The 21320-nt window shown below is 40.7% G+C and overlaps 1 protein-coding gene across 1 annotated transcript; it reads right to left on the bottom strand.

Moving 5' to 3' along the window:
* Nucleotides 1-9545: 9545 nt before the first annotated feature.
* TCHHL1 (trichohyalin like 1) lies at nucleotides 9546-12128 on the bottom strand. Its single transcript, XM_028503115.2, has 2 exons — nucleotides 11868-12128; nucleotides 9546-11398 (listed from the first exon to the last, which is right to left on the bottom strand). Exons 1-2 carry the CDS (start codon nucleotides 12048-12050, stop codon nucleotides 10292-10294), a joined length of 1290 nt encoding a protein of 429 aa, XP_028358916.2. The 5' UTR covers nucleotides 12051-12128; the 3' UTR covers nucleotides 9546-10291.
* Between the last annotated feature and the right edge of the window lie 9192 nt (nucleotides 12129-21320).

The raw sequence follows: 21320 nt of genomic DNA, 5'->3' as shown, positions 1-21320 counted from the left end.
AGCATATCTACCTACACTTCTATCTTGGCTGGAATCTCCAATTGTTTCATGAGGATGCCCTGTCTCCTCAATTATATTGTGAGCTACTTGGGTACAGAGATCAAATTCTATTTTCCTTAACAATTTAACACTTGAAATGGTTCTGGGTTCCATTAGTCATTATTTATTTGTTTGTTTATCCATATCCTATCACATTGCCTAAAAGAATTAAAGGTTGAAAATGGTGGAGCCACAGTGTGTGGTCAGTAAATGCTTATTGACTGGCTTATCAATGATGGCAGCTCCTGGTGGAGTCGAATTGACTCTAAGGACAGAATGGACTTGGCTGTTGGAAGCTGCATTTGGGTCATTTATGTGAAATTCAGGATCGTGCTTGTAGGAGTGTGGCATCTCTCATCTCTCAACATCCATGGGTCTTCCATAGTTTATTCTAATCCAGACTCTGATAAACATATTCCCTCTTAATATTTTCTGATAAATATATGTATGATAAATATATTTTCTGATAAATACATGGAGCCCTGGCTAGTGTGGCTCAGTTGGTTGGAATATCATCCCATACACTGAATGGTTGTGGGTTCAATTCTGGTCAGGGCATATACCTTAGGTTGGGAGTTTAGTCTCCGTTTGGAGTGCATAGGCTGGGGTGCATGCAGAAGGGAACTGGTATTTCTCTGTCTCTCTTCCTCTTTCTCTAAAAGTCAATTAAGAAAAGTTAAAGAGTAAAACTGGAAACATATATTACTGTATATAAACCAAAGTATGTCTTTTTTCAGTTTATTATCTTTGAGAGGGATAGAAGACTTAGTTTTCCTCCTTTAATGTATTTTTAATGTATTTAATGTATTAGTTATAGCCTCTTCACACAGATTTGAAGCTGTTTACAATAAAACACATGGACAATAAACTAGTAAAAAACATGAAATTAGAACTAGGAGAAAGGAAAATTCAAATACACCAACCATAAGGATCAACACAACTGCTATTATTACACCTCAAGTTTTCTGGCCGCAGTTTCTCATGATAGGAAAATAGGATGTCACATTTTTTTTTTGTTTTGTAATGAGGAAAGAAAGCATTTCTTAGAATTAAATGCTAAAACAAATATCTTATATGGGACTTGATAAATGTGGGCACCTCATAATGAAATGCACAAAATCCTCAACAGCGTTGTGACAGCCAAACCAATGGTATCACATGTCTGTTTTATGTAGTTTTGACAAAAATTGAGGGTATGAATGGGGAGTTGTTATTTAATGGGTATTAAAAAAACTGGGTAAGTGACTTTAAAATGTTACTCAGTGAAGGTGATTCTGAAGCAGAGATGAATGTGGTTCCTTTATGTGGCTTTCTCATGATTTTGCGTGGGCTAGGGATAGAATTTTGGCTACTGGAGGAGTGGGGGTTTATGCCTCATATACAATATCTGTGAACACTGCTCCCCAAGCAGGAGTGTGAGTTGGCCTCCTTGAGGCCAGTGCTCACTGCATGCTGGTGTCCCCTCAGCTCTGTGGAGGAAGGTAGAACTTCAGACTCTACAAACCAGAAAAGTGGGTGTCAGGCAGGGTGACATTATGAAAACCAAGACACTGAAGCAATCTGTTCACCTGGATAGAAGACCACGCATCTACATGGAGATCGGCCACAATGGTGATCTTTCTTTTAATTAGGTTCCTGACTTACGGCACTCTGTGTAATGTGTCAGGAATGACTGAAGGCAGCCTGCACTTTCATGTGGATCACAGGTATTAGATTTAAGTACCAGGTGATTCTCATTGGCTTTGGGAAACTGGCCTCTACCTGCCCTTTTTGGAGGCTTTGATGGGGGTCACCACTCAGTGCATTGGCATCTTCAGTGGATGTGTCACAGTCCTGGCAGCACCTGGGGCAGTCACTGACTCAGCATCGTGTCTCCAGGGGTGAGGAAGCTAGGCTGGAAGGAAAGGTGAACTTTGTATAGCTCTTTTCTTTAGACTATTCCATCTTTTGGTTTGTATCCCATTTAGACTTACAGACCCAGAACCTGAATGTTCTCCCGGGGATCTAACAATGAAGTAAGCTGATGTATCCCGTGCCCAGGGAGCCAAGGTTAGAGATCTAGAAAGAGCCAAGGTCGGGACCTCAAGGAGGCCAGTGGCCTAGCCCTGGCTCTGGCAGATGACATAAAGCCATTGGCCTGCAGGTACCCCTCTTGTGCCACGAAATGGATGGCCCTGTCCCTTCCCCACATGGGACAGAATAGCAGTGGACCAGGTGCCATATGATGTTTATGCTTAAGCAGAATAATGGAGTCCACACTGAGTCTGAATCAGAGAAAGATATTCCCACACAAGGTTCTAAGCCTGGAACAGGCTGTATAGGCTCTTTAACTTTTAGTAAGAAAGTATTTCTAGGCCTAAGGTCCATTTTATATGGCCAAGTATACTCGTATGTCACAGGCTGTGTGCATGAGGTTGCCTTTCCCAACAAGGGCTAAGTGCTCTTGGGCAAGTCACATTCCCTTTCTGGGTCTCATGCATTCTTTCTGCAGATTATGAGTTGACCTTTTCTTCTGAAGTGGTTTCTAACCCCAGTCCAGGACTAGTCGATGAACTTCTGAGATTTTTATGCAACATTTTTAGCAGATACACAAACTGAAACACAGAGAGGTTAAGTAAGTTGTCCAAGAATGTAAGTGAGCGGCAGAAACAGGGGTGTCCAACCTGTGGCCCATGGACCACATGCAACCCAGGGTGAGTGAATGCGGCCCAAGACAAAATCATAAATTTACTTAAAACATATGAGACTTTTTTGTGATTATGCATCACAGTGTATTTAATGTGTAGCCTGAGACAATTCTTCTATTGAGGTGCAGAGATGCCAAAAGGATGAAGACCCCTATAAATCTGGGCAAAGTCTGACTCCCAGGCCCATATTCTTAATTACTAATTTGTTATGTCTTTATTCGTCATTTCCTCACTTTTTAAAAAATCCTTATCCAAGGATATGTTCATTGACTTGAGAGAGAGAGAGAGAGAGAGAGAGAGAGAGAGAGAGAGAGAGAGAAACATCAATGTGAGACAGAAACATTGATTGGTTTCCTCTTGTACACGGCCCAACAGGGGATCAAGCCTGCAACCTTTTGGTGTATGACTAGACACTCCAACCAACTGAGCCACCCAGGCAGGGCTCATTTCCTCACGTCTTAAATACTTCTCTCTTGGAATTTTGAGAACCAAATGTGAATTTTTATTCACCATTGCCATGATAACTAGTACAAGTAATGCTCCTGGAATGACATATACACATTCAAGTGTATTGTAGGGCATTGATCTCCAAGGGTTGGTCCTCCCAACTTTGCTGTCCTATTCATGAATCGATCATGAAGACATGCCACTTTCTCAGAGAGGTTTCTATGACTCCTCAGTTTAAATTAGGTCTCTCTGTTGTTTTTTCTCATGGTATTTATCACAGTATGTAACTTTGCATTGTTTTTGTGTTAATTTTTTAAATGACTGTCTTCTTTCATCAGAATATATACTCTTTGAAATAAAGTTTTTGTTCATCATTGTATATCCTGTATATATAGTTATATTCAGTAGCTGGTCGATTGTTGAATTAAAAGATAAAGTGCCTCCCATGGATTTGGTAAATAGTAAACACATATGTATAGAGCACTTACTAATGCCAGGCAGTTTGCTGGGCACTTTTATGTGTATTACTCTATTTATTCTTTTTAAACAAATTTTCCTATTGAAGTATAATCTCCATATCATAAGTATATAATCTGATGAATGATCACAAAATAGACACTCCCAATAAAACCACCACCTGAATCAGGAAATAGGATACTAACCAGCGTCCCAGAAGTCCCTTTCTTTTTTTTTTTTTTTTAAATATTTTATTTATTTATTTTTAGAGAGGAAAGGGAGGGAGATAGAGAGAGAGGGAGAGAGAAACATCAATGTGCGGTTGCTGGGGGTTATGGCCTGCAACCCAGGAATGTACCCTGGCTGGGAATCGAACCTGGGACACTAGAAGTCCCTTTCTTGCCAATACTCTTCCTCCTCTCTACTTGTACCATTAGCCTGACTTCTGATAGCATAGATTTGGGTTTTTTTCCTGTTTGAATTTTATGTAAGTGCAATCATTCCATATGAGTTCCATTGTGTGTGGCTTTATTTTGCTCAACATCATGCATATAAAGTTCTACATTGCAGTGTGTGGCTGTAGTTCTCATTGCTATGTTATAGTTCTTCATGTGACTATAATATAAATTATTTGTTCATTTTTAGTTGATGGGCCTGTGAGCTATTTACCTTCAGAAGTTTCTATCAATATTTTTGACAATGCCTTTTGGTGCATTTCTATTGGTTTATATACCTGGAGTGGAATTACTTGGTCATAGGGTTTGTATATGATCAGCTTTCATAAATATTGCCCTATGGTTATCCAAAATGATTAATATAGCAATTTATGCTTCTGCAATCAGTGTGAGAGTTCTACTTGCTCTCCCTCTGTGCACACTTGGTATTATCACTTTTAAATTTCAGACATTTAGTGGTTTCTCACTGTGGTTTAATTTGTATTTACCTAATATTTAATGAGATTGAGTACCTTTTCATTGGCTTTTTTTTGATATCCTCTTTTCTGAAGTGACTGTTCATGTCTTTTACTTTAAAATTCATTTTAGAAATAAATTTTATTTAGAAATGGATTTTTTCCCTCATTGACTTGCAGGTATTCTTTGTATATTTTGGATACTAGTTCTATTTTTTATTCTTTATGATAGCCCTGTGGGTTATTATAATGACATTTTAAACAGGCAGATGCTGAGGTCAGAGAGCTTAAGTTGGGGAAACAACATCCAAAGAACAATTAGTAGGTAGCACCAGCCAGCAAGAATTAGCATATTAATCTGGGTGGCGCAGGCTATGGATGATATAGTGGTTAGAGGATCACTGAGCTTCTGGGAAGAGGTTATACTTAGTCTAGATTATACTTAGTCCAGGACTTTATGGACAGGGATGATTGAAAAAGTAGAGGAAGGAAACACATTTCAGGGAAGGTCAATCTCAAGTGCAGAGGCATGGAGATGGAAGCAATAATATGATGAACACCTTGCCTTTGAATAGTTCTTTGCAGCACTCTACAGTTGTCTTATTCAGGACTGTAACTTTCATGGGGGCAGGGACCTGCCTATTCTGTTCACTAGGGCCTGTTCAGTGTCCACCAGTTCCTGACACATAGCAAGTGCTTAATAAATATATTTAAATGAAATGATTGAATGAAATTGATCCCAACAACGTTTCTGTCAACTTAGTGAGACAGGATTTAAATGATCAAGGTGTTAAAAGACAATTAGATGACCAACCCAATGCTCTTAGTAAGAGTTCTACATTTCTAAATTGCAATTAAAGGTCTATTATAGAGAGTTTGATCAGTTTACATTCAAAGTGGCATGTAGGAAACTAGAGGTGTCACTGAGAGGTCTTACACAGAGACACAAAAACAACGATTTTCAAAATTCATGAGTGATTAAATGAGGAATGGACCGGAAGCAGGGGGACAGCTAAGAGACTGTTCCAATGATATTGGTACTTGTTTACTTATTCAACAAACATTTATTGAACTCATAGTACACATCTGCTGCTAAGATCCATGCTAATGCAGACTAGCAAGATGTGCAAGTAGCAAGCCTTGTCATCAAGGAGCTTATAGTCTGAGAGGAGAGCTAAGACAAGCACACGAATAACTGTAAGGGTGAACATTTTTAAAAAAAGATACATAAGTAAAAACTATGGAGTTAAGGGAGGACAACATTTGTTTTGCTGGAGGCAGCAGGAAAGGTTCAAGTAATATTCTATAGCAGCAAGTCTGCCTGCCTCTGCCTTCCTGCTCCCCTGGCCCTCACTACCACACTGGAATTGCCTTGTTTATTTATTGTAATTTTTTGTTGTTTGTCTCTCTTCTCCCTCGTTAGAAAATAAACTCCAAGACAAAGAGTACTTAATTTTCTTTGTTACTGTTCTATTTCTGGTGCTTCACCCAATATTTGGAACTAACATATTTTTCAATAAAATCTTGGAAGGAAGGAAGGAAGGAAGGAAGGAAGGAAGGAAGGAAGGAAGGAAGGAAGGAAGGAAGTGGCATTGGAGTTGGATCCCATAGGATTAGCAGGATTTGGACATAAATCTATAGAGAGGAAGGAGAAACAGGATTTTAGATGGAAGGAACCTGAAGTCATATAGGTAATGGAGAATGAAGGATGGATCTGTAAAATGGGTTTACGAAAGACCCTGTTGAAATCCTATAGTGAATTAGATAGGGAGAATAAGGGAGACAAAGCAAATGATGAGTTCAAATCTGTGCATTTGTAATTGGTTGGAATGGAGAAAGAAAGAATGACAGAATAAAGGAAACTGAGAAAAGCCAGGTTACTGGGGAGTGGTGCGCAATCTCAGGGGTGTTATCTTGTGAGCATTTGTATAGGTTGGATTGAAGTGTACAGTCAAGTCTGAACAAGGTGAACTGAGACTCGTTGGTGTAGAAGAGATAATAGTAACTTGAGCCAAAAAAAGGTTCTCAGAGGGTAAAAGTCTAGGAAAAGAAAAGCCCTTGGAAAGAGCCCACAGTCTTGGGGACTGGATGAGAAGGATCCACAGAGAGGTGGGGAAGAACCAGTGAAATGAGTGTTTCAGGAAGGGGCAGTTACCAGTGTCAGCTGCCACAAGAGGCAAAAACAAAACAAAACAAAACAAAACACAGAGGATAAAGGTCTTTAGACTTGTCAGTAGGAGGGCAATGTGTTCTTCAAAGGAAGAATTTTTGTAGAATGGTGGGAAAAAATTGCCCTGTGTTAGGGATAGAATGGAGGCCAGAAAGAGGGAGAGAAAAATTGCATGTTAGAATGTGAAGAGAACATTGATAAGCTGTCATTATTTTTATTTATTTATTTTACTTTTTAAATTAGGAAATAAGTAAAAAATGCCCAGTACAGCAAAATTTGAAAATATAGAAATTTAGAAAGAAGGAAAAAAATCACAAAGTTCTATCACTAAGAGATGAAAGTCGCAGATGGTTAGGTATATTTCCTCTCATATATATTTATAGTTGACCCTTGAACAAAGCAGAGGTTACGGGGGAGGTGACCACCCTCACAGTCAAAAATCCATGTATAACTTTTGACTCCTCCAGAACTTAACTGTTGATTATAAACTTTACCAATAGCATGCTATAAACAGTTGATTAACACATATTTTGTATGTATGTTATATATTGCATATACTTACAATAAAGTAAGCTAGAGAAAATAAAATGTAATTAAGAAAATACATTTAAGGTACTGTATGTACTTATTGAAAAAATTCCATGTATAAGTGGACCTGTGTAATTCAAACCCATCATGCAAGAGTAGATAAGTAATTTAAAAAATATTGTTGATAGCGTACTGTAAGCACAGAATGGTATCATGTATTTCCACATAAAGAGTTTTCCATATGAGTGCTGATGCTTCATAACTGCACATTCTAGAGACTGTATAATAACCATCAAGGGCATATTGGGTAATTTTCATAACCTATTCCTCTATTAGAAATTTGATTTTCTGTACTTTTTATTACTATAAATGATGGTGTTGTGAACATCTTTGTGAAGTTTTTTTCTATTTTAGATGATTTCTTGAGGCTAGAGTTAAAGGTTATCAATTAGTTTCTAAAATAGCATTTATTTTTCTGATTGCAAATGTTATATTTTTATTATAAGAAATTGGAAAATGAAGAAAATCTGAAAATAGGAAGTAAATATCATTTATAGTTGCCCTAGTTAAAGGTAACTATTGTTAAGGTTTTGGTCTCATATTCTGCCTACTTATGCATCTATTAATTTTTAAGTGAAATCATACTCTATATTATATTATTCAAAGCTTAGTATCTCATGAATCCTTCCTCATTTAATTGAATATCTTCCCTCATAGTTTCTTATGGTTTTGGCATGCCTCAGTACCTAGTAACCATAGCTTAGTTAAAAATTCCTGTAATGATGTACAGTTAGGTTATTTTTGGGTTTTGCTATCTTTAATAAGCAATGACTAATATCTCTGTAGATGAATCTTTATACAAATTCCTGATTATTTCTTTATATTTTATATGTTTTTATGCATATTATTATTGCCTTCTGGGAAGGTTGTACTAATATACATACCTATCAGCTGTATTTCACTTTCTGTTTGGTTATCAACCTTAGTATATAGTTATTAAAGACAAATTAATAAGCTTTACTAATTGATAAGTGAAAAAATATTTTAAATTCATATTCTCTTGAAGTCTGGTGAGGATTTCATATATTTATTATCAGTATAGCTTCTTTTTAAAAACGATTTTATTTATTTACTTTTAGAGGGAGGGGAAGGGGAGGAGAAAGAGAGGGAGAGAAACAATGTGCTCCAGATAACATCAATCAGTTGCCTCTTGCACGCCCCCAAGCGGAATCCTGGCCCACAACCCAGGCATGTGCCCTGACCCTAACCGGATATCCAATCAGTGACCCTCAACCTCGCAGGCTGGTGCTCAATCCACTGAGTCGATCCAACCAGAGCTGTATAGCTTCTTCTGTGAATTTATTATTTATGACCTTTGTCATTTTGTAGTCCTTAATATATATTGCCAAGTTACTTGCCAAAAGAGATGTTTAGTTTATGTTCTGGTATATTTTTTCTTTTTTTATGAATTGTCTCATGTCTCTTGCTCATTTAAGAGAATTCTTTTTTTAGATGGGAATATTCATTCATGTTTACAGGTAGAATGAGAAGACCTGAAAATGTTGAAGGGGAGGAAATAGAGGAGAATTTTAGATTCTGGAAGAGGTGTGAATTGAAGTGGAAGAAATTTGAGCCTCAAAGGAAGAATACCCGGGAGAGGGGGTATTCTGGCTTCAGGAAAAATTATGTGACAACTGTTTCATTCTTTTTCTATGTCATCTCTAAGCTTTGAGAGCATCACCCTCTAATTGCGGTTCTTTTAAAACAGAAGTCCCTGAGATTGTTTTTGTTTCTGATCGATGTCTTAAAGTCTAGATGGGAAATAAAAGGAAAAAATATACCAACAAAAAGTATTGATGATCAGGCTATTTAATTACTAATTTTAATACAATGACCTTAGTAAACCATATGGGTAAACATTTTGTAGACTTAATTGATGGCTGGTTGTAAGAACTTCTTAAGAAATCATGCATACTTTAGGTTTGTATTCTGACTGCTTATTTGATCCAGAAACTATGAAAGGGCTGGGTAAGGAGTAGGATTTATTAAAGGTTTGTTGAATGAATAAATGAAAGAATGAATATATGGCATATATTGAGTTGCAACTGGACATGAATAAAGAGTAATGAATCTAGTTCAATTGGATGCTAGATGTCAGAATTATTTTAGTTATAATGCTATCTGAGATTATTCTGAGAGATAAAATTTTGGGCTAAACATGAAATCTGTATAGAAAATATTATGAAACAATCATCTATAACTATGAATTAATGATATTTTATGATTATAAGGTAGTATTGTAGAGTCTCATAGTTCCTACTGCCACATCATAGAAAGTTAATGAATCAGTTGAAGAAATTGGCAACTATTAAAGGCATGAAAGGGATTCTTCCATTTTTAGAGACAGATAAGTTGTGATAAATTGTCCCTTGAGAAAGTCCATTTTAGCACTTGGCAGTAGCATCACGTGGTAAGATGTTTGTTTGGTGTGACATTTCTTCGGAGGTAGTTCCCACTGCTGAATACTTTATTATTTGCTCTTGTAAAAATTTAGGAAGGGAATTGAAGGGATTATCATTCTGTATCTGAATGTGTACATGTGAGTACATACATGTGTACATGTTGAGGGTGGTCAAGAGGAAATAAGTTTGGGACATGTTGAGCTGTACTGATGTTCTCCTGGGATACTGATAAGGATTTATTGCTTTGTGGTGCTCCCCTTCCTTTGTGGTCTGGTTCCTCTCTCTGAGGGTGGCCTTGCTTATCTTCCAAAGCCTAGGGAGCTGATGTTTGCTGTGCATCAGCAGAATCCTTACCAGGCAGAAGTTCCTTGGTGTACTATTGTAAAGCTTAGCTGTCATTGAAAAAGATAAGACAATCTGAGATCTCATTGCTGAACTGGTCATTGCAGAGCTCTGGACCTGATACCCTGGATGTCTGAGCTTGATTTTGATGCTCATTTTTGGTTGTGTGTTTTTGCTGCAGTATCTTCTCTTGTAGGTACTTGTAAAGTGGATTGGACTACACTGTACCTCTCTCTGCAGAACACGGCTCTTAGCTCCTCTGATTCCTCCCTTCAAAGCCTGACTGGAAGATTGAAGAATCATGTTCCTTCTTGGCTGGATTTTGTTGGTCATCAACTTCTGCCAGCTTTTGAGGGCTTTTATCTTCTTCCTCCCATGTGACAAGTTTCTCTGTTTCAAGGTGTGTCTGTGCCTCTGGGTGTCCACTGAGCTCCAGAGCTGGGCCTGGGCCTTTCGTTGCTGAGCCCTGAATCCTGTGCTCTTCTCCTTCAGGCTGTTCCTGTTCCTCCGTGAGCTGCTCATCCTCTCCTCCAGCTGCCTCCTGAGTTCTGTTTTTCTTGCCCAGTGCTACCTGTTTCTGAGTGTTTGGGTTATTATGGCGACTTCCTTGTGCAGACTCTCTGAGCGAGTCTACTTGACTCTGGGAATCCTCTTGCAGAAGCAGGTCACTTGTCCCTGAGCTGCTGTCACCATCATCTGGAGTCAGGCTGTTGGGGGTTTCAGAAGACCTTTTATCATTCTCTGTGACTGTTGGCTCAGGATCCTCCCCCTGGTCACCATCATCCTCCTTGACTGGCTTGTCATGAGTCTTGGTGACCCTCTTACTTTCCCCTCCAGACTGGTTCTCAAGCGATGACAACTGCCGTACTCTTTCTCTTGGTCCTGGTGCCCTTTCTGCTGCAGGGGCATTTTTGTTGCTCACAAGTGCTTCTGCTGTCCCTTCATCTGCATGTCTTGCCTCTTTTCCTGAGGTGACCGCTCCTTCAATTTCAGGATGATTCTGATCTTCTGAGTGTAACTCTTCTGTCTTAGAACCTTCTTCAGCATCCCTTTCTTTTGATGATTCCTGGAGTTCCTGATACTTTCCATCCTGTGCTTCTTCACCTTTCAGGGCTGGTGGCTGTGTCTTTCTCTCACTTTCTCCCTGCACTACTGTTTCGTGGGCCTCCATGTCATCTGGCTTCTCTTCTGGGCTAGACACTTGTCTTGGTTCTGGATTTAGTAATGATTGTATGTCAAGATAATGGAGGTTCAACAAGTTGAAGATTGTAAGAACAAATTCGTTAAAACTGATGGTGCCATCATTGTCAAGAGCCAGAAGATTCAAGTTTCTCTCCACAGCGTGAATGACATGTGGCTGCATGAAAACACAGTGAGAAGTCAGCCTGTTTACAAGGGGACAAGTATCTTGACTGTCCCCCAAGAACACTCATTTTTTAACCCTGTTCCTGAGGCATTGGTGAAATTTCCCCCAACAGTGGGATTTTTCCCTGGATGCCACTTTTCATGAGAAAGCAATGGGTAAGAAGGGGCATTTATATCACTTATGAGTTGCATTTAGATGCATACTGGCTCATGACTCCTCTCAAAAGCCTACTTTGCTGAAGTAATAGTCCCAGTAAGGAAAACTTCACTTTTCTCCATAAGGCTGGCTAAGCAATTGCACAGAGTAGGGAGCTGAGACTGAAAAAAGTTGTTTAAAAGGCAGTGAGTGCTGAGAGCTGGGAGCCAGGTGTAAGACAGGCAGGGATCGCAGACACCTGCCTGCTTGGATTATGGAGAAAGGGCAGTGGAGAAGGATGTGCACAGCTCTGTGAGCACCTTACCTGAAGAATGTCCCCAAACTCGTTCTGGATGAGCCGTTTCAGCTCTCTGCAGGTCAGGGTCACCTTATCATCATCCTCCCTGGCATACTTGTGGAATGTCTCAATTACACAGAGGACATCTCTCAGGAGTCGAGGCATCTTGACAAACTCAGGAGACTGTGAGGAAGGACAAACTAAGCTCATTTCCCAGAATGGGTTCTTCAAGAAGGAGATAACAAGAGGGTCCCTCTTTCTGATTTTCTTCCAGTTTTATTGCATCGTCTGTTCTATTCTGTATTTTAAATATTGTATTTGAACTTTAGGGGTGATTTAGTTCTGCACCAGATAATGTGGTGATATCAGATCTAGCAAAGGTAAGTATTAGAAGAGACTCTTTGCATTATCCTTCGGAAAACAGGGACATCTGTATGTTCAGACAAAGCTTTATTGCAAAAAGAGGGTGGAAAATGAACTCAAACATAAATACTGAAATGCACACATAAAGCCCACAGATTGGGACCAATCCTTTCAGCCTCATCTAACAATGCCCACCTGTTTTCCTCCCACCTGGGCTCAGTTTAACTCCTCTGCTTGGGAAAGTGTAACTTTGAAGTTAGGAAAGTTTGTAGAGGGAAGAAAAGGCCAAGAAAATCACCTGCTATGCATGCAGGCTGAAGCAACCTTTTTTTCCCCTAGGAAGACATGGCTCAGTGAACTTACTGGTAAAATAAATAAACAGAGTTCTGACCCCTCAGTCAATATCCATCATTTAAATAATTCTATATTTTTATACAGGTCTGAGCTATGTGTGTTGTTAAATAGTATTCATTCCTATGTTTTATAAACAGTTTATATTAAAAAAATGATTCACAATGCTTGGTAAAACAATGATCAAAGAAGTTATGGAAGTGAGGGATGGTGCATTTGGGTGGCTGGAGCTCCCAGTTTAGTATCTCAGTTAAAGGACAAAAAAGCCCCTTTCAGGTCTTCCTAACCAGTGCCAGCTATCTCTCTTTCCTTCAGTCTGTCAGGCATAATTAACTGTCGTTTTTCTGAGCTTCTTTTCTCGGGCCTGGGAAGATTGCTAAAAGCATCCCCCATGCAGGTGTTTCAAAATTTATACAAACAGGACATACTGGAGCACACAGACCCTGAACCCAGAAATAACAGCAAAACAAACTGAAGCCTGCATTATCAGCCTGAAACCTCCTGATTTACAGCTGATTGCCATGACTACTCAGCTACAACGCCCTTGCCCTTTTTGATGCAATAAAACCTCACAGTCCCTGCTCTTCAGGTCTGGTGCATTTCTCCGCACCTAGCCCTTACCCTGTCTTGGGAAAGTAAAAATAAAACTTTGCTCTCTGCATTTTCTTCTCTTTGTGAATTCTGTCACAGCCTGCATCACTGGCCACCCTAACAATCTTAAATAGTGGTTTACTTAAAGTGTTTCTTCTGAAAATCTTATGGAATCTCACACAGAAGCAAAGCCACCCCCACACCCTAAGTATGCTCAAGCAGATATTCATTGAGACTTACCTTGTTCACCAGTGAGAGCAAGTGTGAAGCAGGCAAGGCATTGTGAGCTGATGGCAGGTGCCAAAACCTTTTATTGGGTCTTTAATTGCACAGTTTGGAGGGAGACACCCTCTGGGTCTAAAGCCCTGATTCATCACCACCAAACCCAGCCTCCCCTCCTTCTCTACTGCCAGCTTGTCTTACTTTCATTTCCTTCTTTAGGCAGCTTCAGTTAAGTTGGCTTCAGACTCATCCAAAGGAAGGTGAAGAGGTATTTTTGTTCATTTACTGACTTTTGCAGGTTATAGTTTTGAGAGATCTTTGGGGTGGTGTTGGTTTTTTTTAAACCTAAGGACACAATTATATTTCTGTTTGACAAATCATAGGGCTGGCAGGAATCTCAGAAGTCATCTGATTCCTCTGTCTGTTCACAGGATGGACTGTATTTGACCCAGCCCAGACAGATGGGTGTCAGTCATGTGTTTAAAAATAGAGGCCCTATTTAGCCATGTGACTAAGGTGGAGGTACCAGTTGATTTGGGTGTTTCAGTGCTCTGTTCTTCTTGCCTAGAGGCAGAGTTTGAAAAAAAAAATCTCTTGCTGGGTGTGCAGAACTTTGCTTACCTAAGATGTGCTATTTTAAAAATGTGATTGACTTCTGCTCTTTAAAGGCACTTTGATAATCCAAGGAGCTTAGAAATGAGCATTTATATGACTGTGTTCTTTCTGTGAAGGGGAAAGGGAGACAGAAACCACCAAGCTGAGGACAGGCAGGAGCGAGCCTGAGATGCTAACTGGCAAATGTTACTTCCTCCTAGATCTGAGTCCCTCAGTAGAGAATATTTAACTAACAGGAGAATTAGAATCACTTTTTTTTAGATATTTAAAAAGAGAATAGAGTATGTTTTAAGACATTCTTGCCAGCTTGTAAAAGGATGTAAGACATAGATCCATGAAAACAAGTGTAAAAGACAAAGACCAAGATAATGGAAGGGTGGGGATGGGAGTAATTACATGAGAAGACTGAGACTAAAAAAGCGTTGATATTGATCAGAACCTTGTTCCATCTTGCTGATAATCAAGGGAAGTACAAGGAAACTGAATGCCGAGGGGAGGAGTGGGTGGAATCCACATGGATAGTTTCTGCCCATAAAAATGTTTCTCAGCATTCCTCTAAAAGGAAGACTTCTCCTGAGAATTGAAATTGGCATGTGAAGGTCATTTTAATTCTCATTAGTCAACATCCCCTGATTACCAACTGTTTCTCAACACTGTATCAGGCACTGGGGTATTTAAAGTTGAGTAAGCTATGTCTCCCTGCCTGGCACTCACAGGCCAGTCTCTTGAGAAGTAATTAAAGGAAACAGCATGTTCAAGGCTGACTTGAAAGACTTAGGGAAGACATAATGGCTGTTTTCAAATATTTGAAAGGTTTTCAGGAGGAAGAGAAATGGAATAGGAATAGAAAGGAACAAATGTTCACTCAGCACTTATGGCATGCCAGAAACTTACATGGGCTTTCTTATTTAATCCCCGAAGTCCCTTTTAGGTAGTTATCCTCTTTTAATGGATGAGGAAGACTCATGTATCCAGTAAATGGCAAAGTCAGGACTCAGAGGTGAAATGTCTCAAGAATATGTTTCTGAGCCCGTGGTCCCTCCATTATCTCATGTTCCTTATTCTGTGAAATGTCAGAGGACAGAGCTAGAATTAATGGTTGCAACTTTCTAAAAGCAAACTTTAGTTAGACAATGGTATAGTTTGCTCTTATAATAATGAGTCCCCTGTCACTAGCACTATTCAAAAAAGAGGCTGACTCACAATCAATTGGCTAGGTTATAACAGGAGTCCTGACATAGGAACGGATATGGCTGAAGGGGCTTACAGTAAAGGGCGCAGAACTCTTCCAACTCTAAATGTCTATGGTCCTAGGTTATAGTTTCTATTTAGAGAGTCAAGGTTGAATCTTGCCTTGTCTTTGAACAATGTGTTGATGGGAGAGACCTGGTTCTTCTTGCTGATGCCTGTAAACAATTACAGATCAGCAAATCTGTTAGTGTGCAATCAATTTATTAGTGATCCATTTCCATGGAAGAGAACAGGCCTAACTAGAGTGTGGGGATAGGGGTTGTGAAAAGCTCAGGACAAAGCAGGGTGGCAAAAGTAAGAGTGGCTGAAGACCAGGGCGGCCAGACCCCAGGTGGCCTGAGGCCAGGTGGCCAGAGAGCCAAGAGAGCCAAGAGCGCCAAGCGCTCCCTGAGCACCCAGATTCCCCTCTAAGCTCTTTGTTCTGAGGACTTACATAGTTGGTGGGATAGGAGTAAAAAAGTTACATATTGATAAATGGGTAAATGTGGTGCCAGCTTTCTTGGGGGGACATGACTACCCGAATGTAGGTATGTGTGGAGATCTGTCAGCCCAAATTCTTATCTTACTCCAGACCCTATTTGTTCATCTTGTTGTAAAACATACGTGACAGGAAGCAGTTAACTAAAGTTGGGGCAGTTACCCAAAGTTATTTATGGGCTCTCTCTGTAGACATTAGGGACTGCTTGTAAAACAGATAGTGACCAGAGGCAGGCAATTAACCAAAGCTGTTTTCTAGGCTGCTTCTTTGGGCACAGTGGGCCCTTTCCCACATTCCAGGCCATGGGATGAAAGCAGTTTTAAGGCTTTTTTCTCTGGTAGTGGAAACACTACATAGAATTTCAAGGACTTCACTCCTCCCATGCTAACATAGTGTTTCTTGTGATGTTGGAGCACCTGGCAATATTATTGGACCAGGTCATGACTACTGAGTTAGTGGGTGAGACATGTCTCCCTCCTCCTCCCTGCATTGGTTTACTGTTCATTTGACCTAAGTAATAAGAGGCATTTCCTGGCAATCAGGATGCCAGATGCTGGTTAGTAACAGCAGTGCAGTCTCAGAGTTCTTCCTATGCTGTCTCCTGTTTCAAATGTAAGGCTGGTTTCTTGCCCTTTTATAGGCATTCCTATTTTTTTCAGTGATTACTCAAGACTGTTTAATACCCACACTTCTTTTTTTAAAAGATTTTATTTATTTATTTTTAGAGAGGGGAAGGGAGGGAGAGAAACATCAATGTGTGGTTGCCTCTTGTGTGTCCCCCACTGGGGACCTGGCCTGCATGCAACCCAGGCATGTGCCCCAGACTGGGAATCGAACTGGAAACCCTTTGCTTCACAGTCCAGTGCTCAATCTGTTACAGAACAAAACAAGGGGGGGGGGGCCTGGGACGATATACTATTACTGAAAGAAGCCCCCAGGTCCGTTATGTCCACCGCCAGAGGAAAGATGTCTCTCAATGCCAGAGATTTGTGAAAAGGAAAGGAAATGTTTATTTAATGCTATACAAACTTAAAGTAGTGACCTAATGTCTTTATCAAAAAATCCTAAAATCTCTTAAAACACCCACAAACAGACACAGTCCTTCCTTCCCCCTTTGCCCAGTCCAGAGTACTGTATCTCAGGAAAGGAAATAGAAGTCCATGGCTCAGGCAGTCCTCTGGTTATTCCCAGTTAGTACTCTGTCTTGACTGGGAGACTGTTATAGGGTGCAGCCAAGAGGGGGGACCCCAAATAGGCATTTGAAATGGGGTCCAGAACTCAAGGTCCAGGATATTTTAAGATGTCTTCACTCCTTCCCCCACAGGTGTGAGTTGGGGGAAGGGGCACACAGAGCAAGAACATGCAGGGCAGCTTTACAGCTAATCAGGCATGGTCATTTAACATACCTATAGCCTTTGGCTGGTCACTTAGATATGCTAAATAGCTATGGCCATGCTCTAGGCCAGGGGGATGGAAAGGGACCTCCCCCCAAGATGTGACTGGGGGGCAGGTCCCCCGAGTTACAGCGCCTGCTTGGGAGCTGGGAGAAGATTGGCTCCATGACATGGGATGACACCTGCCCAGACCCATGATGGCAACCAGAAAAGCTGGAGAAGACAGCAGATTGAGGGCAAGTGTGCCCGAGTGTAGGAGGAGTCGGAAATGGGGGTGCAGAGGAAGATTGGCACGGGGATTTAAACTCAGACATGGCAGCCATTGAAGGGAGAAGCACGCGGTTTTGGCCGAGTGGGGACTCCCGTGGCCCTGGGAGAGAGGACCATGTGCCTTTGCCAGAGTGGGGACCCCCACAGCTTTAGAAGGGGGAACTACCACCTGGTTTTAGCAGAGATCCTGGTGACTCAGCTAAGGGTGCTGGGAACCCAGGGAGGTCTCCCAGTCGAGATCGAGTACTAACTGGGAAGAACCAGAGGACTGCCTGAGCCATGGACTTCTATTTCCTTTCCTGAGATACGGTACTCTGGACTGGGCAAAGGGGGAAGGAAGGAAGGACTGTGTCTGTTTATGGGTGTTTTAAGAGATTTTAGGGTTTTTTGATAAAGACATTAGGTCACTACTTTAAGTTTGTATAGCATTAAATAAACATTTCCTTTCCTTTTCACAAATCTCTGGCATTGAGAGACATCTTTCCTCTGGCGGTGGACATAACGGACCTGGGGGCTTCTTTCAGTAATAGTATGTCATCCCAGGCCCCCCCTTGTTTGTTCTGTAACAAGACCTCCCTGGGTTCCTGGCACCCTCAGCTGTGTTGCTGGGATCTCTGCTAAAACCAGGTGGTGGTTCCCCCTTCTAAAGCTGCGGGGTTCCCCACTCTGGCAAAGGCACATGGTCCTCTCTCCCAGGGCCACGGGAGTCCCCACTCAGCCAAAACCGCGTGCTTCTCCCCAGTTGCTGTGGGGGGTGTGGTGGGGGGGAGGGTGGTCGCCACTCTGCCAAAGCTGAGTGATGGTTCTCATCTAAAGCCTCATGGTGATTCTCTCTCGCAGGGCTGCGGGAGTTCCCACTCTGCTAAAGACACGTGGTTCTCTCTCTCATTGGTGGCCCCCTCTGGGTTTAAATCCCTGCGCCAGTCTTCCTCTGTAGCCCCATTTCCGACTCCTCCCACACTCGGCTTTACATGCCAGAACTCGTATCCTTCCAGCTTTACTGGGCTGCCATCATGAATCTGGGCAGGTGTGGCCCCATGTCACGGAGCCAATCTTCTCCAAGCTCCCACACAGGTGCTGTAACACAGGGGGACCTGCCCCCCAGTTACATCTTGGTGGGGTAGTTACTTCCATTCCCCGGGCTCAGGGCATGGCCACAGCTGTTTAACATATCTAAGTGACCAGCCAAAGGCTATAGATATGTTAAATGACCACACCAGAGGTTAGCTGTTGCTATACGAAACAGCTCCCAATGGCCCTGCTCAATTTGTCCCCTCTCCCAACCAACACCCTGGGGGTGGGATGGTGAGGACATCCTAAAATCTCCTGGACACCTTGAGTTCTGGACCCCATTCCAAATGCCCATTTGGGGTCCCCCCTCTTGGCTGCACCCTGTAACAAATCCACTGAGCCCCACCAGCCGGGGCTAATACACATACTTCTTAGTGGGCAGTGACTCAAAGAGATGGCAGAAGGAGGAAGGGGATGGCTCTCTATCTAGTGTTTAAAAAATTATTTAGGCTGCTGTACAATAAATTCTACCATTAGAAAGAAAAGACCCTGATTGTCCTTTCTTCTTCCAAAAATACCTCCTTAGTGGTCCCTTCATGATGTCCTCTTCCTCCAATTTCATATAGGGATAGTGAAGACAAAGAGTAGTAAAGAGAAGTTGACTTATATGGAACTATGTTTAAGAGCCTCTTTTTCTTCAAGGTCAACTGAAGTCTTGAATGAAGGCTCTAGATAAAATCCATATGGTGCCTACTTTGGAAAAGGTGACTAATAAAATAATTAGCCATGTTTTCTATAATAATGGAAAATTTTCTATAATAATGGAAAATTTGATATGCAAAAAGTCTTTATTATCATGATTTCATTGCCCTTTTTACTTATCACAAAAGTAGTAGGAGTTTATTCAAGATGACTGATGGACTGAGCAACTCTATATTCTTAATGTCCCTCCTGAAATCCTCTAAATTAAAAATATACAAAAAGAAAAAATACATTAGAATTATGAGAAGGCCTGGAGGAGAATCACAACTGAGAGTTTCAATAAATTTATCAAAGTTGATACCCAAGCAGTCTATAAATTCAACATAATTCCTGTTGAAAAACTAATGGCACATTTCACAGATTTAGAACAAATATTTCAAAAGTTTATATGGAACCAAAAAAGACCCCAAATAGCCTCAGCAATCTTGAGAGAGAAGAACAAAGTGAGAGGGATAACAATACCTGATATCAAACTACAAGGTTGTTGTAATCAAAACAGACCGGTACTGGTATAAAAACAGACATACCCATCAATGGAACAGAACAGAGAGCCCAGAATTAAACCCAGATGTTTATGGTCAATTACTATTTGACAAAGGAGGCAATAGTATGCAATGGAGTAAAGACAGTCTCTTCAATAAATGGTGATGGGAAAACTGGACAGGTACATGCAAAAAATGAAACTAGACCACAAACTTATACCATAAACCAGAAAAAACTCAAAATGGGTAAAAGATTTAAACATAGCTGTGACACAATAAAAATGCTAGAGGAAAACATAGGCAGTAAAATGTCAGATATTCCACACAGCAATATTTTCACCGGTATATCCCCTAAGGTAAGGGATATAAAGGAAAGAATAAACAAAGGGGACTAAAACAAATTAAAAAGCTTCTGCACAGCTAAAGAAACCATCAAAATAAAAATGGAACCCATTGTATGGGAGATCAAATTTGCCAATTACACATCAGGTAAGGATTTAATTTCCAAAATATATAAAGAATTTAAACAATTCAACACCAGGAAGACAAATAATCCCATTAAAAAATGGGCAAAGGACCTGAACAGACACTTCTCCAAGAAGGACATACAGAGGGCCCATAGACAAATTAAAAAATGCTCAATGTCACTAATCATCAGAGAAATGCAAAATAAAACCACATGAGATGTCACCTCATACCTGCCAAAACAGCTATCATTAATAAATCAACAAACAAGTGCTGGCGAGGATGTGGAGGAAATGGAACCCTAGCGCGCTGTTGGTAGGAATGCAGGCTAGTGCAGCCACTATGGAAAACAGTATGGAGTTTCCTCAAAAAATTAAAAACCTTGACCCAGTGATTCCACTTCTGGGAATATATCCTAAGAATCCAGAAACACTAATTCAAAAGAACATATGCAGCCCTGTGTCCATAGCAGTGTTACTTAACAATAATCAAGATCTGGAAACAGCCTAAGTGCCCATCAGTAGATGTGTGGATAAAAAAACTATGGTACACTTGCACAATGGAATATTATGCAGCAGTAAAAAACCCTCTTACCTTTTGTGACAGCATGGATAGACCTGGAGACTATTATGCTAAGTGAAATAAACCTGTCAATGAAAGACAAATACCATATGATCTCACTTATATGTGGAATCTAATGAGCAAAATAAACTAATGTGTAAAGTAGAATCAAAGGCATAGAAACATGGTGCAGACTGACAGCTATAATGGGGGAGGTGGGAGGTGGAGACTGGTTGAAAAAAGATGAAGGGATTAGTCAAAGAACATACATGAATGACTCATGGGCAAGGACAACTGTGTGGGAATTGACTATGGTAGTGGGGGAGCTGGGTGGAGGGGGAGCAAAGAGGGAAAATTGGGACAACTGTAATAACATAAACAATAAAAAGTAAAATATTTACAGAAGTTGAAAAGGAATGGTAGAATGTTTATGATAGAAACTAGAGGAGAAAGACCCAACCCAGAATGTGTTATGAGTGGCAGAGGTTCCCATCTGGCCATCAGGACTTAGAGAAGCTCTGGACTCAGACTTTGCAGGTATGATGGAGGTGGGAGTGAGAAGTGGGGCATTAAACAAGGAGGCCAGTTGAAAGTTTATGTAAGGAATTTCTGTCTCAGTGGTCATTTCCAACTCCCTCTTCCACTTTAGAGCACAGAGCATAGA

The sequence above is a fragment of the Phyllostomus discolor genome, chromosome 14 (assembly GCF_004126475.2).
Source record: "Phyllostomus discolor isolate MPI-MPIP mPhyDis1 chromosome 14, mPhyDis1.pri.v3, whole genome shotgun sequence".
Lineage (NCBI taxonomy): Eukaryota > Metazoa > Chordata > Mammalia > Chiroptera > Phyllostomidae > Phyllostomus > Phyllostomus discolor.
This window is presented reverse-complemented; position numbering and strand designations above follow the sequence as displayed.